This window comes from Echiichthys vipera (assembly GCF_963691815.1).
Source record: "Echiichthys vipera genome assembly, chromosome: 11".
Taxonomy (NCBI): domain Eukaryota; kingdom Metazoa; phylum Chordata; class Actinopteri; order Perciformes; family Trachinidae; genus Echiichthys; species Echiichthys vipera.
Genome location: NC_139836.1, coordinates 14,916,266 through 14,938,590, shown reverse-complemented (window position 1 = coordinate 14,938,590; position 22,325 = coordinate 14,916,266). Strand labels below are relative to the sequence as shown.

Sequence of the window (22,325 nt, the reverse complement as noted above, 5' to 3'; positions counted from 1 at the left end):
CTGACATCGTGTCACATCAGGCCCTCAGTACTGTAGGCCATCTGAAATTAGTCCCTTCATTCTTTCACTGAAAACTACAAACTAAGCTGTGAATGAATAATAAACTCCAATTATCCCAGCAGTCATTTGTAACATATCGGGTTTACTACAGCTGTGATTTAAAAACATTATAATTCATCATATCAGTCAAGAGATGATCAACTGATTCACTGTGACTGTAGGTCTACTACTGTAGGTTAAGTACAAGCGCAGGGGGGCTGCACATTTACGGACGTATACGACCCATCCGAGCTGCCGTAGTAATGCAAGACTGTGGCACTCCTCCTCAATGAACGTTGGAAAGATGGCGACGGCATACGCACAAGCGAGAGTCAACTGTGCCGGCGGATAGAAAGTGCTCTAAAGAGACACAAATCCGCCTCTCTTGCAAAGATTAAACGGTGCAAAGTCTGTCCGACATCGCTTAGACATGGTTTAGTCCATGCACGGCCATAAACAAGAAGCCACTGCTTTGCTATGGAGCCTCCGGATCGCAACAAGCCCAGCAGGTATGCGAATTTTGTTGAACAAGACACTACACCATCAGGACCCCGCAGTTGCCAGATAGGGAGCTGAATGTGACACTGCAGTCGGCTCTATAGGAGCGCTCGCGCATCTCTTAGAAATCGACTTCCTGTCAAATAGTGGCGCGCGTGCAGTAAATGCATTTGCAACACACACAGTAGTTGCAAAGTTTTCAGAGCAACATTTTTAGGCTTACTTTCCTGCAGATATTATCTCCTCCTCTGATTCTCGGTTGCTAGAGTTGCAAGGCGAAAATGCTCAACAAATGATAAGGTAACTTTACCAATTATTATCCACCGCTGTAACAGTGCAACATGCCAGGGACCAAGCTAGCTAACATCTTCTATTAGCTGTCGCTTATTGTCACTTTATTTTTTATCCGCAAGTTCACTAATAGAAAAAGGCTGAGCTGAAGCTACATGCGTGTTCGCAGTGTGGGCTCGAAAGGTGGACTTGAAAGTGTTGTTGATTATTTGAGGTTGCCAGACCGTGCTGTCCATTATTATAACGCCGAGGCACTAAACTTCGTTGGCTTTAGCTTTAGCATGTTGCTCCACTGTTTTTGTATTTCATCTCTTGTTTTTCTCTCTCGTGCTTCTGTCTCGCGCTCCATTGCTTTATCGCGATATGGGCTCGTTGACTGTGTACAGCATACACATAATGCATTTTTTAAATTAATTTAATTCGATCATTATTGTTCAGCGTACAGAACTTTGTTGACAACATGTCAAATGTATGTGCAGCTGCAGCTGTTTCATCACGCTGTCAGTGTCATGTATTCTTATTGTTCAGATGACAAGGTTACTGAACGATACAGTTCTGCAATCAGTCAGAAGATGTTTTTGTCATGTGTGCACATCCTCTAATCGAAATGCCGCAGTGTTTGCCCCTGACCGCTGGCGACAGACCCTCAGGAATCTGGTGTTATGTCTTCCCCTCTCCTCCCTTCTCCTCCACATGCAGTCGTATTTTCTGCAGAGCTAGTGACTTTAAGGGCACTTATCACGTAGTCACCTCCTATAATCCTGGGTTTTGAGCACATTGCTTTTTGTCGACTTTCTTCCAGTAATGATTGAGCACCAGCCTGTTATTCCCCTGCACCCTTGTGTGGCCACTCAGTCCGAAGTGGACACGCAAACAGCTCGCATGATTGTGCAATACTGTTGCTGTTAAAGTAACTGCTGTCCGGCATTGTTGCATAAAGAAAAACACTGAGTCATGCTATTGCTGGAAACATGTCACAAGTTGATTACAAGAGATCCATTCTCATGTTGTTTTCCCCCCACATTCATACCCATGTTTAGTGTGTGCACAACGTCTGGGGTGAAAGGTAAATTATGCTCTGGAGACCTGAAAAGCATGCCATGGCAGGGTTTTACCAGTTAACATACTGTCTGTGAGCCTAAATGTGGATCTGCCTGATAATTTATTGGAGTTATCATTTCAAGAATAACGGGATTAGATTTAGACTTAGACTGCTCTTTATTGATCCCTTTGGGATGACTCCCGCAGGGAAATTGAATTTCCAGCAGTTTACAAAAACACAAGGGAGGTATAAGATAACCAATAAACTCTTAGCTAAATAAATACAGAAAGTATAAAAAAAGAAACAGTAAGCAATAAACTCTTAGTCAAATATATATGAAGTAGATGTAAGTATACAGGTCGAATAAAATTCCTTAAAAATGAAATCCGTTATGTTAAATGTAGAGAAAATGTACAAGATAAAATATGTATTACTGTATATGACAGAAAGGAGCAGTAAGATTAAATTATTGCACTTAAGTGGTGGATAAAGTTATTGCACACAAAAAAAGAAGATACGTGTCCAGGATTAGATACATACCCAACTTGGATTGTTGTTAACATAGGTTACGTGTCATTAGTTGCATTAGATTGCAGGAACACAACTTTTGTTCGCCCTGTTGTTTCAGATTGCATAGCTCTGTAATGAGATTCAAACGTCAGACTAACTTGACAAGCCTCACAGCATTCACAACAGATCTTTCTATATCCACTTTGATGACTGTATAACACACAATGTGAGGTTGGTTCACTCCAAACTATTCATCTAAAGATGAGTTATGTGCTTGCGTGGCAATTGAAGGCTATCACTGGCATGTACAGAGGTCCTTTGTCAATAATGTCTTATTCTCAGAGTCAGTCTGAAGACATTGTGGCTCACAAGCATTCCAGAGATTTCAGGATGTGGTGAACAGTGTGCAGTGGATAGCTGCCTGGAGCCCCGGAGACGCTCATGGGTAGAACTCCTTAATGCCTGCATTTGCCAGGAGCACAGGCTGTACAGATGGATGTCCTCTAGCATTTCCTAACTGCATCCTGTCTCTATGCCCACACCTGCTTTAGAGAAAATAGTGCTGCTCCCACATTCTGTCACTCTCATCTGCCATTTTCTTTTAAACAATAGGATCTTTGTCACAAATAATACTATGGCAATTCATGTTACTGATGTGCATGCAGAAGTAAAATCATCATGATAGAGAAGGAAAGGAAAGATTGCTAAGTTCTGCAGAATAGCATTGTGTTCATCTATTTGATTTGGCTTTCGTGATGTGCACAACTGCAAGAAACTGAAATGCAAGTTAAAAAAAGTTGAGATAAATTGCTTATGATTGCTTATGACTCTACAGTTTCATATTCAATTTCATAGGTGGAGCAGATTGCTGCCTGCACTGCATTTATGATGCAAGTGGCATAAGGTGAAAAACATGTAATTAAACCATTTACCTCATGCTGAAACCCACAGTCTGCAATCAGTCCACATTTAGATACAATTACATCACGTGACTTAATGTGGTTAATGGCTTGCACTTCCACTAGTACAGTAAAGTCTGTATTTCCTTAGTCTGACGATGTTCCCTGGTGTCAACTGATCTATAAGGCCAGATAGTATGCACAGCAGTGTTTAAGGATTGCACTGATGTTTGCATCTATGATCATGTCTTGGAGAGGCAAGCTTCTCTCTTGTGCATGTACAGTATGCTTTGTATAGTTGCATGTGGGAGAGGTTGGGAGGTCCACTCCTGGCAATGTCACACTGTTCCAGAGAAGGGTGGGGTCAAGTACGTTGTGTTCTTTGTTTCTGAATTCTGTCAGCCTATGGCACAAATTCTGATCGCTGCATCAGCTCTGCCTGTTTATCAGGGATAGCCAGCAGTTCAGATATGCATAGTGTTTTAAATATGAGCTAAACTTCCATTGAGATTTGAGTACATGTGCACAAATAGGTTTTATATTCTTATCGCCTCACAGCTTAACCCCGGGCTGAAATGACTACTAGCCAGAAGGCACATCCTTTTTACAGTGGGGGGGAATCAGAATCTGTATTTAGCCTACCCAGCATCAGTCCTGCCAGCATGACCTAATTGGTGGAGAGTGTGCTCTTACAAAACCCCGGCCTCCTTCTCCTCCTTTTCCTCTCCCTAAAAAAAAAAAAAATCCCCTTTAGTTTGACCATTGTGAGCAAGTGTGCTCACTAACCAGCTGTGTGCTATTCAGCGGTGGGCCTCACGGGCCACGTGTCACAACTATACAATAGAGTGCCCCTTCCTGGTACAATAGTGTGGATGGTCGGTGTCAAAGGTCAGGCCCCCCTGACTCTGGCAGTCCTCCGTATCACTGCTTCAGTCGCTACACAGAAAAGACTTTCCATTTTGTGCCATTTATTATGCACTCAGTGTTTCTGCCTAGGGGCTCTAGCATTCCTTTGGCCTTTATTGGAGCCCCAATGAGCCATCAGATGAGCCATTGAGACCAGCCAGACACCATCTGCAGTGATAATTCACTAGTGGCAGCCAGGCAGGGACAGCTTGAAGACCATAGTGCTGCTATGGTTAACTGCTGTGTTGCTTGCCCTGCCTGTAGGTTTTTATGAAGAAAAGCAAAGAATTCAGAGAGAGGAGGAATTTGTGCAGTCTTTACTGTAGCAGCAAAATCTGTGCTTGAAGTGTCTCATGGCAACCAAACAAACAAGTGATGGCGTCATCGGTTCCGCTGTCATTCCTGAGTGATCTAATCATGCTGTTCTGCGTAGAGAAGTGTCTTTTTAAAACTTGGTCTCGTTCCCTCTCACATGCATGCACTATTTCTGTCCTCAGACACCACACACCCGTGCACGATTGAGATGTTTACACATGCATGCACACATGCATATTTGTGATTGACGCAGTAGGAGGTTATTACATTCACTTCATCTGCTTTCTCTATGCAGTTTCCTGATACCTGTCTAGATTTTTGCATTGCAAAAGCACATAGATTCTGCTGTTGTTGCGCTAAATGACTTATTGCAACACACACGCTTGCTTACTATGCCTTCATGTGCTTGCATACTGAAAAGATCACTGTCGTGTCCTGCTCCTGCCGAACAAGCCCCTCCACAGTTTCCCATACAATACACTCATAAAGGCACTAGTGTTCTTTCATGCAAGAGTTACTCTGTAATTTCAAGAGTTTTGTGGTTAAGATGGTTGTGCTCTTAACCACAATTCTTGCAGTATGTTACGTTCATGAAGTCTTGATTGCATCTGGATTCTTATTGCATTTGAAGTCGTAGGGTTTGCAGCAGGTGTCTGTCTGCCTCACATGTAGTTCCAGAGCTTCTCCCAGGGGACTGTGTGTGTGCATAGAGACATTTTCTGCAATGGGGCAGATGGGCTATAGAACTCAGGCCTCACTCCCTATCTGGTTCCTTGGGATTTCCAGGTTTACACCCCTCCATTAACACTCACACATACTCCCCCAGCAAGAGTGTGCCCCTTTCAACTCCATCTACACAGACACAAATGGACGCGTGTTTGGGAATGGCTTTCAGTCAGATGATCGATGGAGGGACACATGGCGACTAGCATTTAGAACGCCTGTTTTCATGCCCCTCCTCTTCTTTCTCTTTTTGTTTTTGTTGCGGGGTCAGACCTCCCAACCTTTCTCACTAATCCTGTTAAAAACTCCTCAGAATGGCATTAGGGAACAAAGCTCTGACATAATAATCTCGAAAGACGCGCTGCTTGCACACTCTGTTTTCTTTTCTTTTTTTCTTTTTTGTCCCAGAAGGAAATATCTCAAGTGATTATAGTGTTTCCTTTCTGCAGAACTAGATGACACATATTCTGCTCTAGGCTTTCACTGTCTGAAATTTGCAGGCAGGATGTTGTTAAACAACCTTTATGTTCAAATTTTTTTTGTTGCTCAAGATTTATACACATGAAACACATTTTCATGTGTGGGACATGCTGTTTTGCATTGCTGTGTTTGCATTACTTTCCAACGTCTAAGCACCATGGTTGTGCGAGTCTCAGTGCGTCATGAAATCTTGACTTGTGCAGGACTGTTGATGACCAAACAAGAGTTACTTTTTCTCCCTCTCTGGTTGAGCCATTATGTTTACCTAGTCCAAGGGTGCCAGTAGAGAAGCCACAACTTATTATCCTGCGTCTGGGCGGCTGCGGTCATGCACAGAGCAGTCAGGCTCCAAAGGACAGACAGCTCGTCAGTCTGCTCTAGGTAGCAGCAGACATACAGTCTAGTTGCAGTTTAGCAACCTGTTTGCTGTGGCATCACAGGAGATTTGCTGCACACCCTGTTATGGGTACAAACATCCCCAGCACTGTATAACCTTGCACACACATTTCTTTGGTTTCATTGTGATGGGACAGAAAAAGTGTCATTATGCCAAGGCATTCGTTTGCTGTGATCATCACTTTCAGGTAGCATTGCTTATTATAAAGATGCAAAGCTAGACCATGTCGATATTTCTTCCTCCTGACTGATTTTGCCATAATGTCATTAAATCTTGACAGGCAGGCTAAGCCAGTTAAAGATGCATCCCAACAAAACTCTGAGGTGGATGAATCCTGGGACTCTCCCAGCGAGGAAGAGGAAGCTCTGTATGGCACATCCCCTCCTTATACCTCTCGCCAGGTGAAACGCATGTCTGGCAAACATCAACGAAACAGCCAGGCAAGGAGTGCTGGTCGGTCTCCCAACAAGGGTAAATTAATAAATCTATTTAACTTATATCTATACATGGGAAACTTTTACATGCATTTTTACACGCATTGTACTGACTGTGAGTGGGTATCTGTGTTTATTCCAGTAGACCCTATCCCATCTGTCCTGAGAGAGAGTCCTAGGCCAGCGGAGGCTCCTGAAGAGCACAGCTACAAGCAGGGCAAGAAGCAGAGGGCCACACTGCGCTCTACGGAGAGAGACCACAAGAAGACTTTTGAAGGTTCCTTCATGCTGGATCCACTTTCAAAGTCAAACCCTTTTGGTGCCCTCAACATGGATCCCAGGAAGCATTACTTGAGCTTGGGCTGCAGCAGTTGCAAACTTCCTGTATCAATGCCCCATATTGTCCGGACCCACCGTCAGACCTCCAGGACAGACTGTCCCGCCGACCGCCTCAAGTTCTTTGAAACTCTGCGGCTGCTGCTTAAGCTCACGTCTATGTCCTCCAAGAGGAAAGAGAAGGAGCAGAGAGGCCTGGAGAACATGGCCTTCATGGGGCACAACAACGAGGTCATTTGGTTGGAGCTGCAGGCTTGGCATGCACGACGCTCCACCAGTGACCAAGACCTTTTTCTTTTCACTGCCCGCCAGGCCATCCCTGACATCGTCAATGAGGTGCTGCACTTTAAGGTCAACTATGCCAGCCTGAGAGGGGCCCAGTGTTTAGGGTCTCAAACAATCCTAGAGGACTATCAGAGTATCCCAGATCTGGTCTGTGGAGAGGAGAGGGAGCCTGCTGTAGCAGAAACCAACCACTGTGGAGTAGATCCCTGGGGCTTTAGCGCCTTCCCCTCACCAGCAATGAATGCAGCAGAGCCACTGGGCTCTGGCGCTGATTGCAGGGAGCACCTTCAGCGCCAGCGGCTTGCATTTGAGCAGGTCAAGCGTGTTATTGAGTTGCTGGAGTCTGTGGAAGCTTTGTACCCGTCTTTGCAGGCCCTGCAGAAGGACTATGAAAAGTATGCAGCACGAGACTTCCAGGGCAGGGTGCAGGCGCTCTGTCTGTGGCTCAATATCACCCAGGACCTCAACCAGAAGCTGCGTGTTATGGCCACGGTTCTAGGCCTCCACGATCTATCCCGTATCGGGTGGCCTGTCTTTGAGATCCCTTCACCTCGCTGCTCCCGTGGCAATGAAGAAGAGGAGAATGAGGAAGACGAGGAGAATGACTCGACAGCCACTTTTACTGCTGAAAGTGATGGAGAGGACAGGGATGATGAGGAAGAAGAGGGGGTATTGGGACATGTAGCAGAGGGAGAATTGTCTCCCTCCCTGACACCTAAATTTGCCCGATTGTTGTCCGAAGAGGAGTTTCTCCCAACTGCTACCGCAGGAAGTGCAGAAGCGATTTCGGGAGGGGGAGTATTCTGCCCTACAGCCATCTACAGACCATTTGTGGATAAAGCTCTGAAACAGATGGGACTGCGTAAACTGATCCTCAGACTGCATAAACTTATGGACCGCTCTCTTCAGAGGTCCAGAGCAGCGCTGCTACGCCACACTCCTGCACTGGAGGTGAGGCTATGGTTTCTTTAACTGCACTGTATCCATATAACTGCAGTGCTGTGGAGACTTCTTTCTTGCTCAGTAGTTTCTTTCTTAGGAGTTTCTTGCTGCAGGGAGATAGTCATCCGTCGGCTCTAAATTAAGTGTCTTTTACTATGTAACACAAGCTCTCTTACAGATGAACAATTAGTTTGATGGCAGTAACAGTAATATGAGATATCCTTAATCCTTAAAATTGAATGAATATGTAACAAATACATATACAAATTTTAAAAAGTAAAGGTGAAAAATATTGAATATACTATATACATATATATGAACAAACATGACAACATGAGCATTGAGCGAGCATTTTTTTTTTTTTTTTTACTTTTCTGATATTTGATTGACTAAAGATAAAATAATATATTCACTACTTATCGGTTGAAGCCCTAAATTAAAACTTTGTCATAATATTGCCTGGGTTTTTACAGAAATCACTTACTTATATTATCAAATGAGATCCAAGAACATCAGCTACATTCTTTTTTTTGGCAACCTAATTTCACTTCCAGGTTTATTAAAACAGCAATACAGCCTGGCGCACTTAGCAGTCAAACTAGATGCAGTATTCTTCACTCAGTTTGCAAAAAAACGGCATACTGTAGAGTAATAGTGTTGAATAAGTCATTGAATTGTCAATCACTAATTCAAAGGTTTATTTATATCATACACCAGTAATATGTGTTGTGAAATGCAATGTGATGTACATTTGTGCTAATTTATGTGGGAAAAAAAAACACATGTTTCATTAAATAAGTGTCACATTGCAGTTATTATGGCAATACTGTGTACTGTCTCAAAGCAGTCATGTCTGCTATTCGGAATTGCTGTAAAGTGGAGAGCAAAAGCAGATAATTGGAGCGAAATATTAGTAAGTTTATGAGGCACCAGAAGAAAGAGCATTTGGAGCTTCCAAGAAGCCCAGGCTATAAACAACTGAGGATGTGTAAACACAAGCTAGTAACAGAAAAAAGGAGCATTTAAGAGAAGAGGATTGTAATTGAGTTTGTTAGATAATCGTTGTTGGAAATAGTGAGCTTTGACCTGCAAATAAACATGTTATGGATCGCTGATTTATTGAATAAATCTAGAGATAGTGTAAGTTTTTAGTAATGTACACCGTGCTGTGCGATCCAAAAGGGGTGCATATTCACAGAGTCTTTGCAGATGCCTATCTGAAATGTAAAAGATGAGATATGATGGATCAAGCAATGAAAACAGTTTTAATACATTTATGAAATAGCAGAATAAAACAAAACAACTTTGAGTTTATAGTGAAGCAAACTGTTGACTGTTAATAGCCATCCTTAATGACATGCTGAATTAACTTTGCCGGACATTCCCACTGCAGTTTGCAGACTTCCCAGACCCCATGCTGTACAGTGATTACCTGCCAGAGCTGTCGCGCCATGTGTCATGCAGCGGACCCGCTCATCCAGAGCTCGGAGCAGACCAGGTTTCCTGGGAGGATTTGCTGGACATGGACCTCCCGTCCTTCCGGCCAGCGTTCCTCGTGCTGTGCAGAGTCCTTCTCAATGTCATTCACGAATGCCTTAAACTACGACTTGAACAGAGGCCTGCTGGAGAGCCCTCACTGCTCAGTATCAAACAGGCAAGGAGCTGTTACTGTTACTTTAGTGTTAGTGTCTTTTATATCGGCTGCACCATTAATGCTGCATGTGTGACTGTGTCTAACTAACATATACACTGGAGATCAGAATTAGAGAAAATATTAATTATACTTGATCTATTCTGAAATGTTATTTATTTTTTATTGAATTTGATACAATATCCACTATAACACTGCTGGACAAGCATGTTTTTTTTTAAATGACCAAGACACTTCAACGAAAACACTGTTTTTTTCACAAAATACAGAGAACATTAACCACATTGTCAGAAGAGAAGATTTAAACAATGTTTTCTTAGGGCTGTAGGATTCAAAAATGAATAGGAAGTGTAGAGGCTCTTGCTTTGAATGACTTCAGCACATCTGCCCACAAGACATCATTAGTTTCATTGCTCTGGTTTGATCTTGGTCCATTCTTCTTGCAGTCTCTTCCACGGTTCTGTAACTGAAGTGGGTTTCTTAGCCATTACTTTGACACAGAAGATTTTCCAATGATTCTCTATGGGGCTTCTATCTGGACTGTATTTATAATTTGTCTTCTAATCTTGATCTCCAGTGTATTTTGGTTCCATTGCATGCTTCATTTTCTCAAATTAAAGAGACCAGTCATATGGCATGGTCTGTAAACACATTAATTATTGTTAGAACTAGTAGCCTACAAATATACGTATGGGCCTGCTGAACTATAGATTATCAAATAAATATATAAGCTTAGATAATATTAACGAAAAAATATTGAGATAACCATTTTTACCATTTTATTGTCCAGAACTATCCTTGAAGACAGTAATACATGCCAGTTCATATATAAGTGCTAATCTTACTGTTGCATGTTGTTTGTGCTCTGCAGTTGGTGCGTGAGTGTAAAGAGGTTCTCAAAGGTGGTCTTCTGATGAAGCAGTATTATCAGTTCATGCTGCGTGGCGTGGTGACTGATGCTCAGGGCTTTCAGACAAATGCCAATATTGATGAGTTTGAAGAGGACCTTCACAAGATGCTCATGGTAAGACTCTTAACCTCTACTTCAACTTACAGATTTTAAATGTATATAATCATTGTAGGGAAAGTCTCTTGATTCTATGCGTTACACTTAAATTTAAGTTGTGGTTATCTAACGTGTCATTGTTTTTGTAGGTGTACTTTGACTACATGCACAGTTGGATCCAGATGCTGCAGCAGCTGCCTCAGGCCTCTCACAGCTTAAAGAACCTGTTAGAGGAGGAGTGGAACTTCACTAAGGTCATCACTCCTTACATCCGTGGAGGGGAGGCCCAGTCTGGGAAGCTTTTCTGGTCAGTCACTTACCTGTGAAGTAAAGGAGCAAGAAAATACTTTCACAATTGCAAACCTATCCTTTAAGAGTGTTACTTGTAATTTATGTGAAAGAGAGGACTATTCTGCTCTTTGCAGCGATATTGCTGGTATGCTGCTTAAATCCACTGGAGAGTTCCTTGACGCTGGCCTGCAAAAGAGTGGTAATGAATTCTGGGAATGTGCAGATGACAGCACCGCCTCAGATGAGATCAGGTAAGGGGAATAAGATGGTTATTTGATTTCTGTTTCAGCCAGTGTACCTGTTTTGTTTTTTTGTCTTTTAAACTTCAAACCTTTTGAATTCTTCAAGGCGGTCAGTTATCGAGACTAGTCGGTCACTTAAAGAGCTTTTCCACGAGGCCAGGGAGCGAGCGTCCAAGGCACTGGGCTTTGCCAAAATGCTTCGTAAGGTGAGAGACCGCAGCGAAGAATTTTCACTCCCTTGAAATAGAAAGCCACAACCGTACTGACTAGGCAGTTTATCTGTGACCCTATTTTCTCTGCTCTTTGGAGAACCGGGACTGTGTGATCTGACACAGTTTTGTTTGATTACCTCTGTGCAGGACTTGGAGGTTGCTGCGGTTTTCAGTATCACTAACGGGGTGACTTGTCTCCTGGAGGCACTGAAGAAGGGAAACTATGTCAAGGTGCGTCCCCTGTTCATTTTACACGTTTCTAATCTTTCTTTTCAGACATTTATGTACCTGTTTAACATCCTCCTTCTATATCCAGGTTCAGATTCCAGGTTTGGAGGAGCTGCAAGTTTTTGTGCCCTGCGGCTTGAGGGATCAACGGCCTGTCATCCTGCAGCTTCTCAATGCCGCTGCTGGCAAAGACTGCTCCAAAGAGCCAGATGAAATTGCAGAGGACGAGGCCTACCTGCTCATGAGTAAACACAGAGCTGGGGACTCTACTTCTGACTGGGCTCAGTGGGACGGAGAGCTGCTCAAACTGGTCCCTCAGATGGAAACTGTTGACACTTTAAGAGCCATGAAGGTATGTAACATTTTTAATTTAATGTGTGTGTGCGTGCATGCATGTGTGCATTACAAGCCTCCCACTGGTCCAATGTTCTTTCAGGTGGAGAGCATGCTCTTGATAGTGATGCAGTCAGCTCATCTGGTCGCTCAACGAAAGACCTTTCAGCAATCCATGGAGGATGTGCTGACTCTTAGCCGGGAGCAAACATCTAGTCAGCCTCTCATTGCAAGTGCTCTGGAGGAGCTCAAGGTACTTACATAATCTAGCCATGATTTCTAACCTATTAAAACACTTTTGTGTTCTTGTAAAGACAGGTGCATGATGGTGTCCTACTTAGTTAACCCGTATTTCCGCTTTGTTATAACATCGCCTGAAAAAAAATATCAGGCCGCTATCAGGCCAGATTTTAGAAGTGATTACCCAAAGGAAAGTCACTGAGCTTACATATCTGTTAAATAATACAACATGTCATGTCTCACAATGTTGATCACTTTTACGTTTAGAGGTTTACATTTTTTTTTCTACAGAAACCCTTTTTATTTGGAAATAATAAAGAAACTTTTTCTTCTCCCCATCTTTCTCTCTCCTGCCATAGGATGAGGCACTACAACTATGCATTAAGATCAGCACTGCCATTGACCGAGTGGAGTACATGTTCACCACAGAGTTTGAGGCAGAGGTGGAGGAATCCGAGTCAGCCACTCTGCATCAATACTACAGGGAGGCAATGATACAGGGCTACAATTTTGCCTTTGAGGTAACTGTAACAGTGTATATTTTCATATATGCTGCACATATAATCTTTCCCTTATTCTACTCAGATGTCTCTTCTCCACTTTTTGGATGATTGTTTTGGTGTACTTATGGGTTATATTTTGCAAAGTGACAATAAGGCTGCAAGGACTGAATTAATTGTGAGGTCATCAGATGAGGGGAAGTTGTGGCATTAATCCTAAATCAATCTCGTTTGACAACGATTTAGCCTCTGAGGGTAGTGGCTAATATTTCGAGATTTCTGGTGTAACTAGCGCATATACAGGCCAAGACTACATCTTCCAAGCAGTGGTCATTATTTACAGTCCGGTTAGCAACTTGAGATGCGAGAATGGAGTTGGGGCGCACTCACACTGTCTGTCCGTACCGTGCCCCGGGCTTTAGGGTACTTGTCCCCCCCTCCCTCTCCCCCCGCTGGCCAGGCCCGTTTGTACTCACACTGCTTGGGCCTTGGCGCGAATGCTTCTTGCCTGTCCATACGTCATCACGCCGTAGCACGTCACACGCATTGATGACGTCATTTGTTTACAAATCTTTACGTAGACCTCAGAGTTTTTGTGCGTCTTGTCCGACTGTTTTTGAATATTTTCATCCGACCAAATCTGCAGTAAACACTCCACCTCCGCATCACACCAACGTGAACCTTTGCCTCCATTGTTTTAAATGTCCGCGCATGGTCCATCTTTTTTTTTTTTTTTTCTATGTCCGAACAGGCGCACACAAAATGACGTCAGAGCCGTCTTAGGCCTCATGCTCGTACGCTCGTGCTCGTTCTCGTACATGTGTAACGCGCTTACAAAAGCCCACCTCTCCCAAACGCCCACCTCTCCCAAACGCTCCGTGGCTGTCAAGCTGGCCGCAGTTAGGCGCAGATGGACAGTGTGAGTGCGCCCTTAGAGTCAAGAGAACGTCTCTGTAAACAGATATCTGCATAAGAATACAGATAAAGCTAATGGAAACTAAGTCGTCATCACACAATAGCCAATATGTTCAGACCTTGCATATTGGCGAATGCCTCTTTTGCTCTCCATGCAACTAAAGCAGGCTCAAATCGGATTGTTAAATACTACTGTCTACAAAAAAAAAAGATGGTGTCCGATACCGAAATCTTGTCACATTTTTATATTACATTCCCTTGTAAATGTGTTTATAGAGATACATTCTGAATACAAATTTGCTTATTTTGTTATTTACAGTACCACAAGGAGGTGGTGCGCCTGATGTCAGGGGAGTTCAGGCAGAGGATTGGGGAGCGCTACATAACATTTGCTCGCAAATGGATGACATATGTCCTGACCAAATGTGAGAGTGGCAGGGGCACAAAGCCCAGGTAAGGCCTTACCTTCTTTTGAGCACTAATGTCCGTTGGAACATGTAACTGACTAGAATTCTATTGTTTACTTAGCCCCATTTCACACTGGCAACTTTAAGCTCTGGGTTAAGTCGATTTTCAAGGGACAACCCTGCAAACTTGGGGATAACCTGCTCTGGAGCAAGGCCACCAGTCAGGAGTAGCTCACTTTGAAATGGGCCAAGGTTGTGCCAGTGTGCACGCTTTCTTAGCCCCAAGTGGAGTGTGAGCCACAACAAGTTACCATAGCAACATTATATTCTCTTAATAGAGTGAATCCTTAAGGTTATTTCACAGAATACAATTACAACAAGTTGTTTTAATATTCAGACACATACACAATCAAAAATAGGCCACTTTACAGTGAGCAGGAGTCAGTTATAATATTTGTTAAATATTCAAATCAAATCAAATCAACCTTTATTTATTTGGTGCTTTTCATACAGAAAAGTATCGCAAAGTGCCTTACAGAGATGTACAGAAAAAGAGAAACATCAAATAAAATCAGGAGAAGAAAGTTAAAAGAACCCAACCCTCCCACAATCATGCACAGAGACATACACAGATGTATATACGTTCATTCACACATTCACATAAACACACACAGCACACTGGAGCATCTATCAGCACAGTACAGAGTGAAGTTTGGGCACACATTGATTGACGGCCATGTTTAACCCACAGGTGGGCGACTCAGGGTTTTGATTTTCTTCAGGCTATCGAGCCTGCCTTTATATCAGCATTGCCAGAGGATGACTTCTTGGTAAAATCACCTGTTTTCTACTTTTTGTCATCTTTAAAAATATTGCACAACATGTATGCTTTGAATATGATGTGTCTGTTATCTATTGACGATGAATTTACATGTCTTTCCGCAGAATTTACAAGCTTTGATGAATGAATGTATTGGACATGTGATCGGAAAACCTCATAGCCCAGTCACAGGCCTGTACATTGGTAAGACTCTTTATCTGTTGGTGACTTCCATATCTGGAGTACAGGGTTTATTTCAGTGTTTATATTCTGTTGCAGTTTATAACCATGGTGTCCTGGGTACAGACTAACACAAAGCAGGCACAAGAAACTCTGTACTGTTGAAAGTTGCTCTCTGGCACATAAAGCCAAAAAAGTTCCACTTCCGTGCATAAAATTATCCAGATCTTCAGCATTGCTTCCACACTGGAGACTTCCACTGACAGAGCCTGTTAACTTCTGGTTTAGCCCTCCGCTAACTTGAATTCTGATAAAATTATTGAATCATGTGGCTCTTCTAGACTTTCTAGATGTCATCGGGTTGAATTGATCATGTTCTGATAGTGAAATGAATAGTTTTGCAGACCCTCAAAAAAATGATCCACTGATTTACAGATGTCTCTTTCCCAAGGTCTATGGGGAAAAGTATTTTTGGGCCTCATGGTATCACATGACGGACCAGGAAGTTGTAAAATCCATGGTTTAGCCACTATGTTAAATTGGCTTTCAAACCCCGTGCTCATCCTGGGGGCCTAGGTGTTACTGAAAAACATGTTTGTTCAGCAAACATTCCCTGATTAAATAAAGACAGGGAAAAGCCGCTTTAAAGCAGGTGGTTTTCGGCACCTCTCTGATGCTCCGTTTCTCGGGGACTTCCACAGCAGAGACAGGGCAGAAGGCAACAAACTGGAACTAAAGCAGTGGTGCAAAGAATTAAATGTCTGTCTTTGACTTGGATGGAGCGAAGCATCCATCCAAGTGGCTTTCTTGTGGTGACATAACCTGACCACTGGGTGGACATGGCTGTTAAACCATGAGCACTTTACCCGCCATTATTTCTATGATCTTTAGATCATTGAAGATTTCTCCAAAACTATAAACCAGGTTTCCTTTTTGTCCAAATAAAGCATTGTGTTTTTCTTTTTTTCAGCCCCCAGGAATAGTCCCCGTCCTGTAAAGGTCCCTCGTTGCCATAGTGACCCACCAAACCCCAATCTGTTCATCCCTAATGCTGACGGTTTCAGGTAAGTGGTTGCAGTTAGAGTTTTTGTCTGAGTGTTTTAATACTCTTTCCTGCATGGCTCATCTTGCCTCATCTACTATTGCTTTGTATGCCTACAGATGTTTTAGCTCTGTAGCTGTTCTGTTTTTGAATGTGTATGCTCTCAGTATGTCAGTATTTTTTTTTTTTAAGTGTCTGAGTGAGTGTGACTGAGTGTGAATGTGTGTCCCTCAATCAGCCATCCAGTCACTCACACACAAACATATCTACACACATCCCACTGAAGCCACCTTACCTCCCAAGGCTGAGCTCCTCAGTTTGTTTGTTTCACCACACAGCTCTCGAAGTCTCCCCTGCGACCTCCGGAACCAGCTGTTCCCCAACGGCCCTCGCCCCGTCCCTCAGGGCCCGGGGGAACACAGCCACACCAAAGCACCCAGCAGCAGCCCCAGTGACGTCAGGTAGCCTTGCCCCGAAGTCACTTGGTAGAAACTGCTGTCAAAATAGAAGAAAAAGCCTCAGATACAAAGAAAAAAAGAGCCATCACTGATTTTTTTTTTCCAATTCTTTTTTTTAATAAAGCTCCTGGAAATTAAAGGAGGAAATGCTTCATGTTCAAGATCTGAAATTTGTTATTTGCAGATCCTTTAACAGTGAATTTCAAAAGATGGAAATAATGAAGCGCTGTTTGATAGCACTCTGATGCTGATGTGTATTTTGTTTTACTTGTTTTAATTTAATTATAAGGTTTGTAGCTTTTAATTTATATGTTTTATTGGAAGATTGCAGATGTTCTGCTTTAAGCTTTCTGATTGTATCCAAACAAACACTATAAATTTGGATATTTGGATAGATATTGGATTAACTACCATGTCAACAAGTCAGTCTCCCATTCTCTGTTAAGTGAGATTATTCTTATTTTTTTTTTTACATCTAACATTAATCTTTTGTAGTTTGAATGAGGCATTCCCCTTCACACACTACCTGAAATCAAATTTTACTTGAAGGGACAGATTTTGAATACACTGATGCTGCATTTACAGCATGGCTGTACAGATATGATTATTTTAATCACTCGTAGACTTGCAACAGCTTAATTGAAGTGCTGAAAGATGCATCTAAATAATATGCATGGTATGCGTGCATGCAACCAAATAATTTAATAAAAATATTTTAATATGCAGTGTTTCAGAAGTGTTTTATAAGCCCAGCTAAAACGTCACCAAATCTTAAAAATGACACAAGTCTTGTTACTGGTCAAGGGAAGAGACTGTGATTGTTGTGAACACACTTTCTAAATGAAAGGGTGGATTATGATATACTTCATTTTAGTGCTATTAACATCAGTCTTGCTTTGGTGCTGGTGATTCACTGCTGTGAAACTTTTTGGCTTATTTGTGTGTGCTTTTGAAATCAGAACATGCACTCTAAAGATCTAACCTTCAAGTGTGTTTGAGCTTTATGACTAATGCATGCTGAGCTGCTAATGGGTTTCTTGAAAGGGATATGTATCTTTAAACCATTTTACTGGCTGTCCAGCATAGAATTATGTAGCTTGATTGGTGGATTGTTTATATTGTTTACAGTATGAATGTAATTTTCATTTAAAGCACAACTCTGGGAACATTTCCCCAAAAGCATCCTAAATTAAAGATGATCTCTAGCCCTTTGCAAGTCAGTGGGTAACATATTGCTAAGATGCTTTTAGAAAGCAGTGGCCTGTTTTTAATTTTCTTCAATTAATTAAAGGTAAATGACTCACTAAGTGTGTGGTATTGTATTGAGAGCATGAGCAGCCATTTTGAAAGCATAAAATGCAGTACAGTATTGTAAAAGATTGCACTCTGTTGATCATTAATTTGCACATAAACAGAGAAACTGAAAGACATACTATCTGAATCCGTAGATTTTAATTGAACCACAGTGTTGCATCAGTTTCTTCCTTGCTCTTGCAGGGGATCCAGTGTCCATGAGAATGACCGTCTGTCATCGGTTGCAGCCGAGTTGCATTTCAAATCTCTGAGCCGCCACTCTAGTCCTACAGAGGACAGAGAAGGTGAGTGCATTCATTGCTATGCAACGTATGATCCTCATTGTGCGTATTCATTTTTCTGATGGATAATTTTTTTTTCTTGTGATGCCTTTCTCCAGAGCCTTCCTATCCTAAGGGAGACCCTGCACGGCGGAGCTGGGAGCTCCGCACCTTTATCAGCCAGTCCAAGGGTGAGATTGTTGAGTGTTGAGGCATGTTAGATTGACTATAAGGAATGGCTTCCAACATGAAAATAATAAATCCTGTTTTCTATCTCCCATTGCAGACACAGCAGCACGGCAAAGCCCCATGGAGGCCGTCCGTCGCTCCATCCGCAAGTTTGAGGACAAGCGCTACGCTGTGATGAAGCAGCGCAACATCATCGGCCAAGTGTGTCACACACCTAAGTCCTATGACAACGTCATGCATGTTGGACTCAGGAAGGTGACCTTCAAGTGGCAGAGGGGCAACAAGATAGGTATAACTACCTACTGACTGCTTTTGCTATGATGTATGTTTTGTAAGGCCCATACAGGTATGTAATGTAATGTTTGTGTATCATAATAGGTGAAGGCCAGTATGGGAAGGTGTACACTTGCATTAACGTTGACACCGGTGAACTAATGGCCATGAAGGAGGTATGTATGATCAAATCTGTGGTCTTTAAAATAATTATATCATAAACAGTCGTTAACATTTTTTTTTATTCTACCAGATCCGATTCCAGCCTAATGATCACAAAACGATCAAGGAGACGGCAGATGAGCTCAAAATATTCGAAGGCATTAAACACCCAAACCTGGTGCGATACTTTGGAGTGGAGCTCCATCGGGTAAGAGGCATACGTTTTTTGGCGGCCCAGGCCTCACATGGTGCACACTGAAGCATACTAAATTTTGTGCGCTCACCTGTAGGAGGAGATGTACATCTTCATGGAGTACTGTGACGAGGGCACTCTGGAGGAGGTGTCCAGACTAGGGCTGCAGGAACACGTCATCAGGCTCTATAGCAAACAGATCACTACAGCCATCAATGTCCTCCATGAACACGGCATTGTCCACCGTGATATCAAGGGTCAGTGTCACATGCTCTTTCTCATATTTTTGAACTCCGCATCCATTTGCCTACCTTTTAATTCTGTCTCTTTATTTTTTTTAATATCAGGCGCCAACATATTTTTGACATCATCGGGTCTGATTAAGTTGGGTGACTTTGGCTGTTCAGTCAAATTGAGGAACAACACTCACACCATGCCAGGGGAGGTGAACAGCACACTGGGAACAGCAGGTAAGGAAGTCTGGATTGGATGCCACCACCAGGTGTCACTGTGGCTTCATATTTATTTTTTTCCTCTTTTACCAATGGATATCAATGTGTCCTGAATACATCCATTCACACCTGTACTTAGAGCTGCCCACTTGCCTTTGTGTTACGTGTGTACTGGGTAAAACAATTTTCATTTTTATGTATTTGTTTGGTGCACTTTTACATAAAACCTATCTCACCGATCATATGGAATTATACACAATACATTTCTTGAACCTGCATTATATTGTTTCACTGATTTAATTATTTCTAGTGATTAATAATTCAAGGTACCTAAACTAAAAATTTCCAGATTCTTGAAGCCTTCATTGTCATATTGAAAAGATTACTATAACTACGATTGCAAAAAAATGTTTACAGAAATCATTTATACCCACAGCAATCAATATATATTTTCGCTTTGTTCATTTTAGCAGCTGCTATGTAATAAACCAAGGGTCTTTTGTTTGTTTTAAAGTGTGATTAATAATGTGATTAATAATTGTTTATTTTCTGTATTAATCAGCATACATGGCACCTGAAGTCATCACTAGAGCAAAGGGTGAAGGTCATGGACGAGCAGCGGACATCTGGAGTTTAGGCTGCGTTCTCATTGAGATGGTGACTGGAAAGGTAAGGATTTAAAAGTGCACAAAAAGTCATTGTTCCTTAACATTTATACATGTATTTACTTACTCAGGGATTTTTCTATGCTGCATGTATACTACTATGCCATAAGTACGTCGGGCTGAAATACTTGTGTTATCGTCTTAGGTTATTTTATTGTATTAAAATTATTATTATTATTATAAGCAGTCTTTAAATAAAAAAAATAGGCGTGAGACGCTGTTTGCTTTGGTAACAAATTGTTTCGGTTTGACAAACTGTGGAGCTGGTAGCCATTTAGCAAAACCATTTGGATTATTTAAAATAGCTGTCTGAAAGTCACAAAACCTGACACTAGTTGAGCTTCTTCAAGGCACATTGTTGGTCACGTACTTTAGGTTTATTTCCTACTTTCCTACCACTTCTGGAAATTCACTACACCGGAAACAGAAGTAAAAGAAAAAACATGAGGAAATTATTTTATGTTCTTTATTTCAACCTGCAGAGGCCCTGGCATGAATATGAGCACAACTTCCAGATCATGTACAAAGTGGGCATGGGCCATAAACCTCCCATCCCAGAGAAACTGAGCACAGAGGGGAAGGACTATCTCGGTCACTGTCTGGAGAGCGAACCCAAACGCCGCTGGACAGCTAGCATGCTGCTAGACCACCCGTTTGTTAAGGTGAGATGCTGCTATGGCAAATTTCTTTCTTTCATTTTTTTTTTTATAAACCTGTAATCAAAAAACATCCCACAAATAAACTGTCATAGTTATCCATCCAGTTCCCATTACAGCTTCTATCTCTCGTCTGTTTAAGGTTTGTACGGATGAAGAGTGAATGGACCCTCCTCTGCGGCTTTTACGTTTACAAAAGAAAGCACTACTGTACATGCTTTTGGCAAAAGAAAAAAAGAACTGTGGCCAGGGAGAAGAGGAAGTTACGGCTGAAGGCACATGGAGTTAAACTGAGGAACTAATACAATATCATTTCAGAGGACACCTGGACCTATGGGGTATTGGGTTGTTGTGTCTTTTTATACCCATGAACTGGGAGGGGGGGGACTGTACATACTGTAAGAATAGGATTGGCCTTAATTCTTGTATAAACAATATTGTAAAGTAACTATTGCCACATTTGTTGTTCTCACTGGTGAAGAGGCATTGAGGAATACTTTTTTTTAAACAAATGGGTGGGGGGGCAAAATCTATGGCACTTTTAAACTGTTTACCCATGGGGCAGTTGAGTAGAGGAGAGAGAGGAGTCATATTTCAGTCACCCTTCAAGACTGAAAAAAAGGCGGGGTAAGCCTCAATAAGAGGAAGGAGATGCTGGTTTACCTTTAATGAAATGAACATCATCCAAATATTCAAATTAATTTATCACTTACCATTTGACAAGCGAGGGCACTAGGAAGGAATTTTTTTTAATGTATTTTTCTTTGCCGAGGAGTAAGTGTCAAGTCGGAGCAATTTTCAAGTCTACTGGTCACCGGTTGTTTATGATACTGGAGTGTAGAAAAGGAGAAACGGAGCCTGCTCTCCCTCCCTGCTGCTGAACACACACACACACACACACACACACACACACACACACACACACACACACACACACACACACACACACACACACACACACACACACACACACACACACACACACACACACACCCCACAACTTCTGGTCCTCTGCTGCTCTTACAGTGTTTGCTATGTATAAAAATAATATTAATAAACCAATCGTTTTGTTTTTTTTAATGAAATGAGTTTGTGTTCTTTCATTATAAGTGTTACATTACTATCAGTCTATTTTAGTCGACAGTCAAATAATTCTTATTTGAGTCATAATAGTAATCCTGTCTCATGTCGTCGTACCAAACTTGCCGAAGCAAGATTAACTTAAGATGCCTGGCACTGTGCAGTTCCATGATCTGACATCTTGAGCTTCTGAAGTATTGTGTTAAGACAAAAATTACAGGTGTTGGACTGGTGATTGCTGTTCTGATGTCAGAAGCTTAGTTCTGCAAAGAAGCAGCTCTAGGGGGAGTGTAGAGGAACCTCCCTGTTTTTGTCAGTTTGCTTGAACAAAAATAATTTTCAGATCACTGAAAATCTACTTTCGATAGAACATAGACTGTGGTACCACTTTAAAATAAGGCATCCTTTATAAACCATTTATAAGATAGAACTGTGTTAAATTGCAAAATTAATTTCGGG

At 42.0% G+C, this 22,325-nt stretch overlaps 1 protein-coding gene across 1 annotated transcript; it reads left to right on the top strand.

Moving 5' to 3' along the window:
• Positions 1 to 353: 353 nt before the first annotated feature.
• map3k4 (mitogen-activated protein kinase kinase kinase 4) lies at positions 354 to 21,065 on the top strand. The gene is made up of 26 exons (XM_083922530.1): positions 354 to 548; positions 6,381 to 6,571; positions 6,680 to 8,106; positions 9,491 to 9,751; positions 10,620 to 10,772; positions 10,904 to 11,061; positions 11,180 to 11,296; positions 11,394 to 11,493; positions 11,647 to 11,730; positions 11,816 to 12,079; positions 12,164 to 12,313; positions 12,660 to 12,821; positions 14,035 to 14,168; positions 14,874 to 14,952; positions 15,068 to 15,146; positions 16,093 to 16,186; positions 18,120 to 18,220; positions 18,316 to 18,387; positions 18,483 to 18,674; positions 18,764 to 18,834; positions 18,912 to 19,028; positions 19,111 to 19,270; positions 19,361 to 19,483; positions 20,028 to 20,134; positions 20,613 to 20,792; positions 20,929 to 21,065. The coding sequence occupies exons 1-26, from the start codon at positions 517 to 519 to the stop codon at positions 20,947 to 20,949; spliced, it is 4,629 nt and encodes a 1,542-aa protein (XP_083778656.1). The 5' UTR covers positions 354 to 516; the 3' UTR covers positions 20,950 to 21,065.
• The last annotated feature ends 1,260 nt before the right edge of the window (positions 21,066 to 22,325 follow it).

Excerpts from the sequence above, each read along its gene's own strand:
- map3k4 (XM_083922530.1), top strand. The coding sequence starts at position 517 with ATGGAGCCTCCGGATCGCAACAAGCCCAGCAG. Across the intron at positions 11,494-11,646 it reads TTGCCAAAATGCTTCGTAAG|GACTTGGAGGTTGCTGCGGT; the intron begins GTGAGAGACCGC and ends ACCTCTGTGCAG. Across the intron at positions 20,793-20,928 it reads TAGACCACCCGTTTGTTAAG|GTTTGTACGGATGAAGAGTG; the intron begins GTGAGATGCTGC and ends CGTCTGTTTAAG.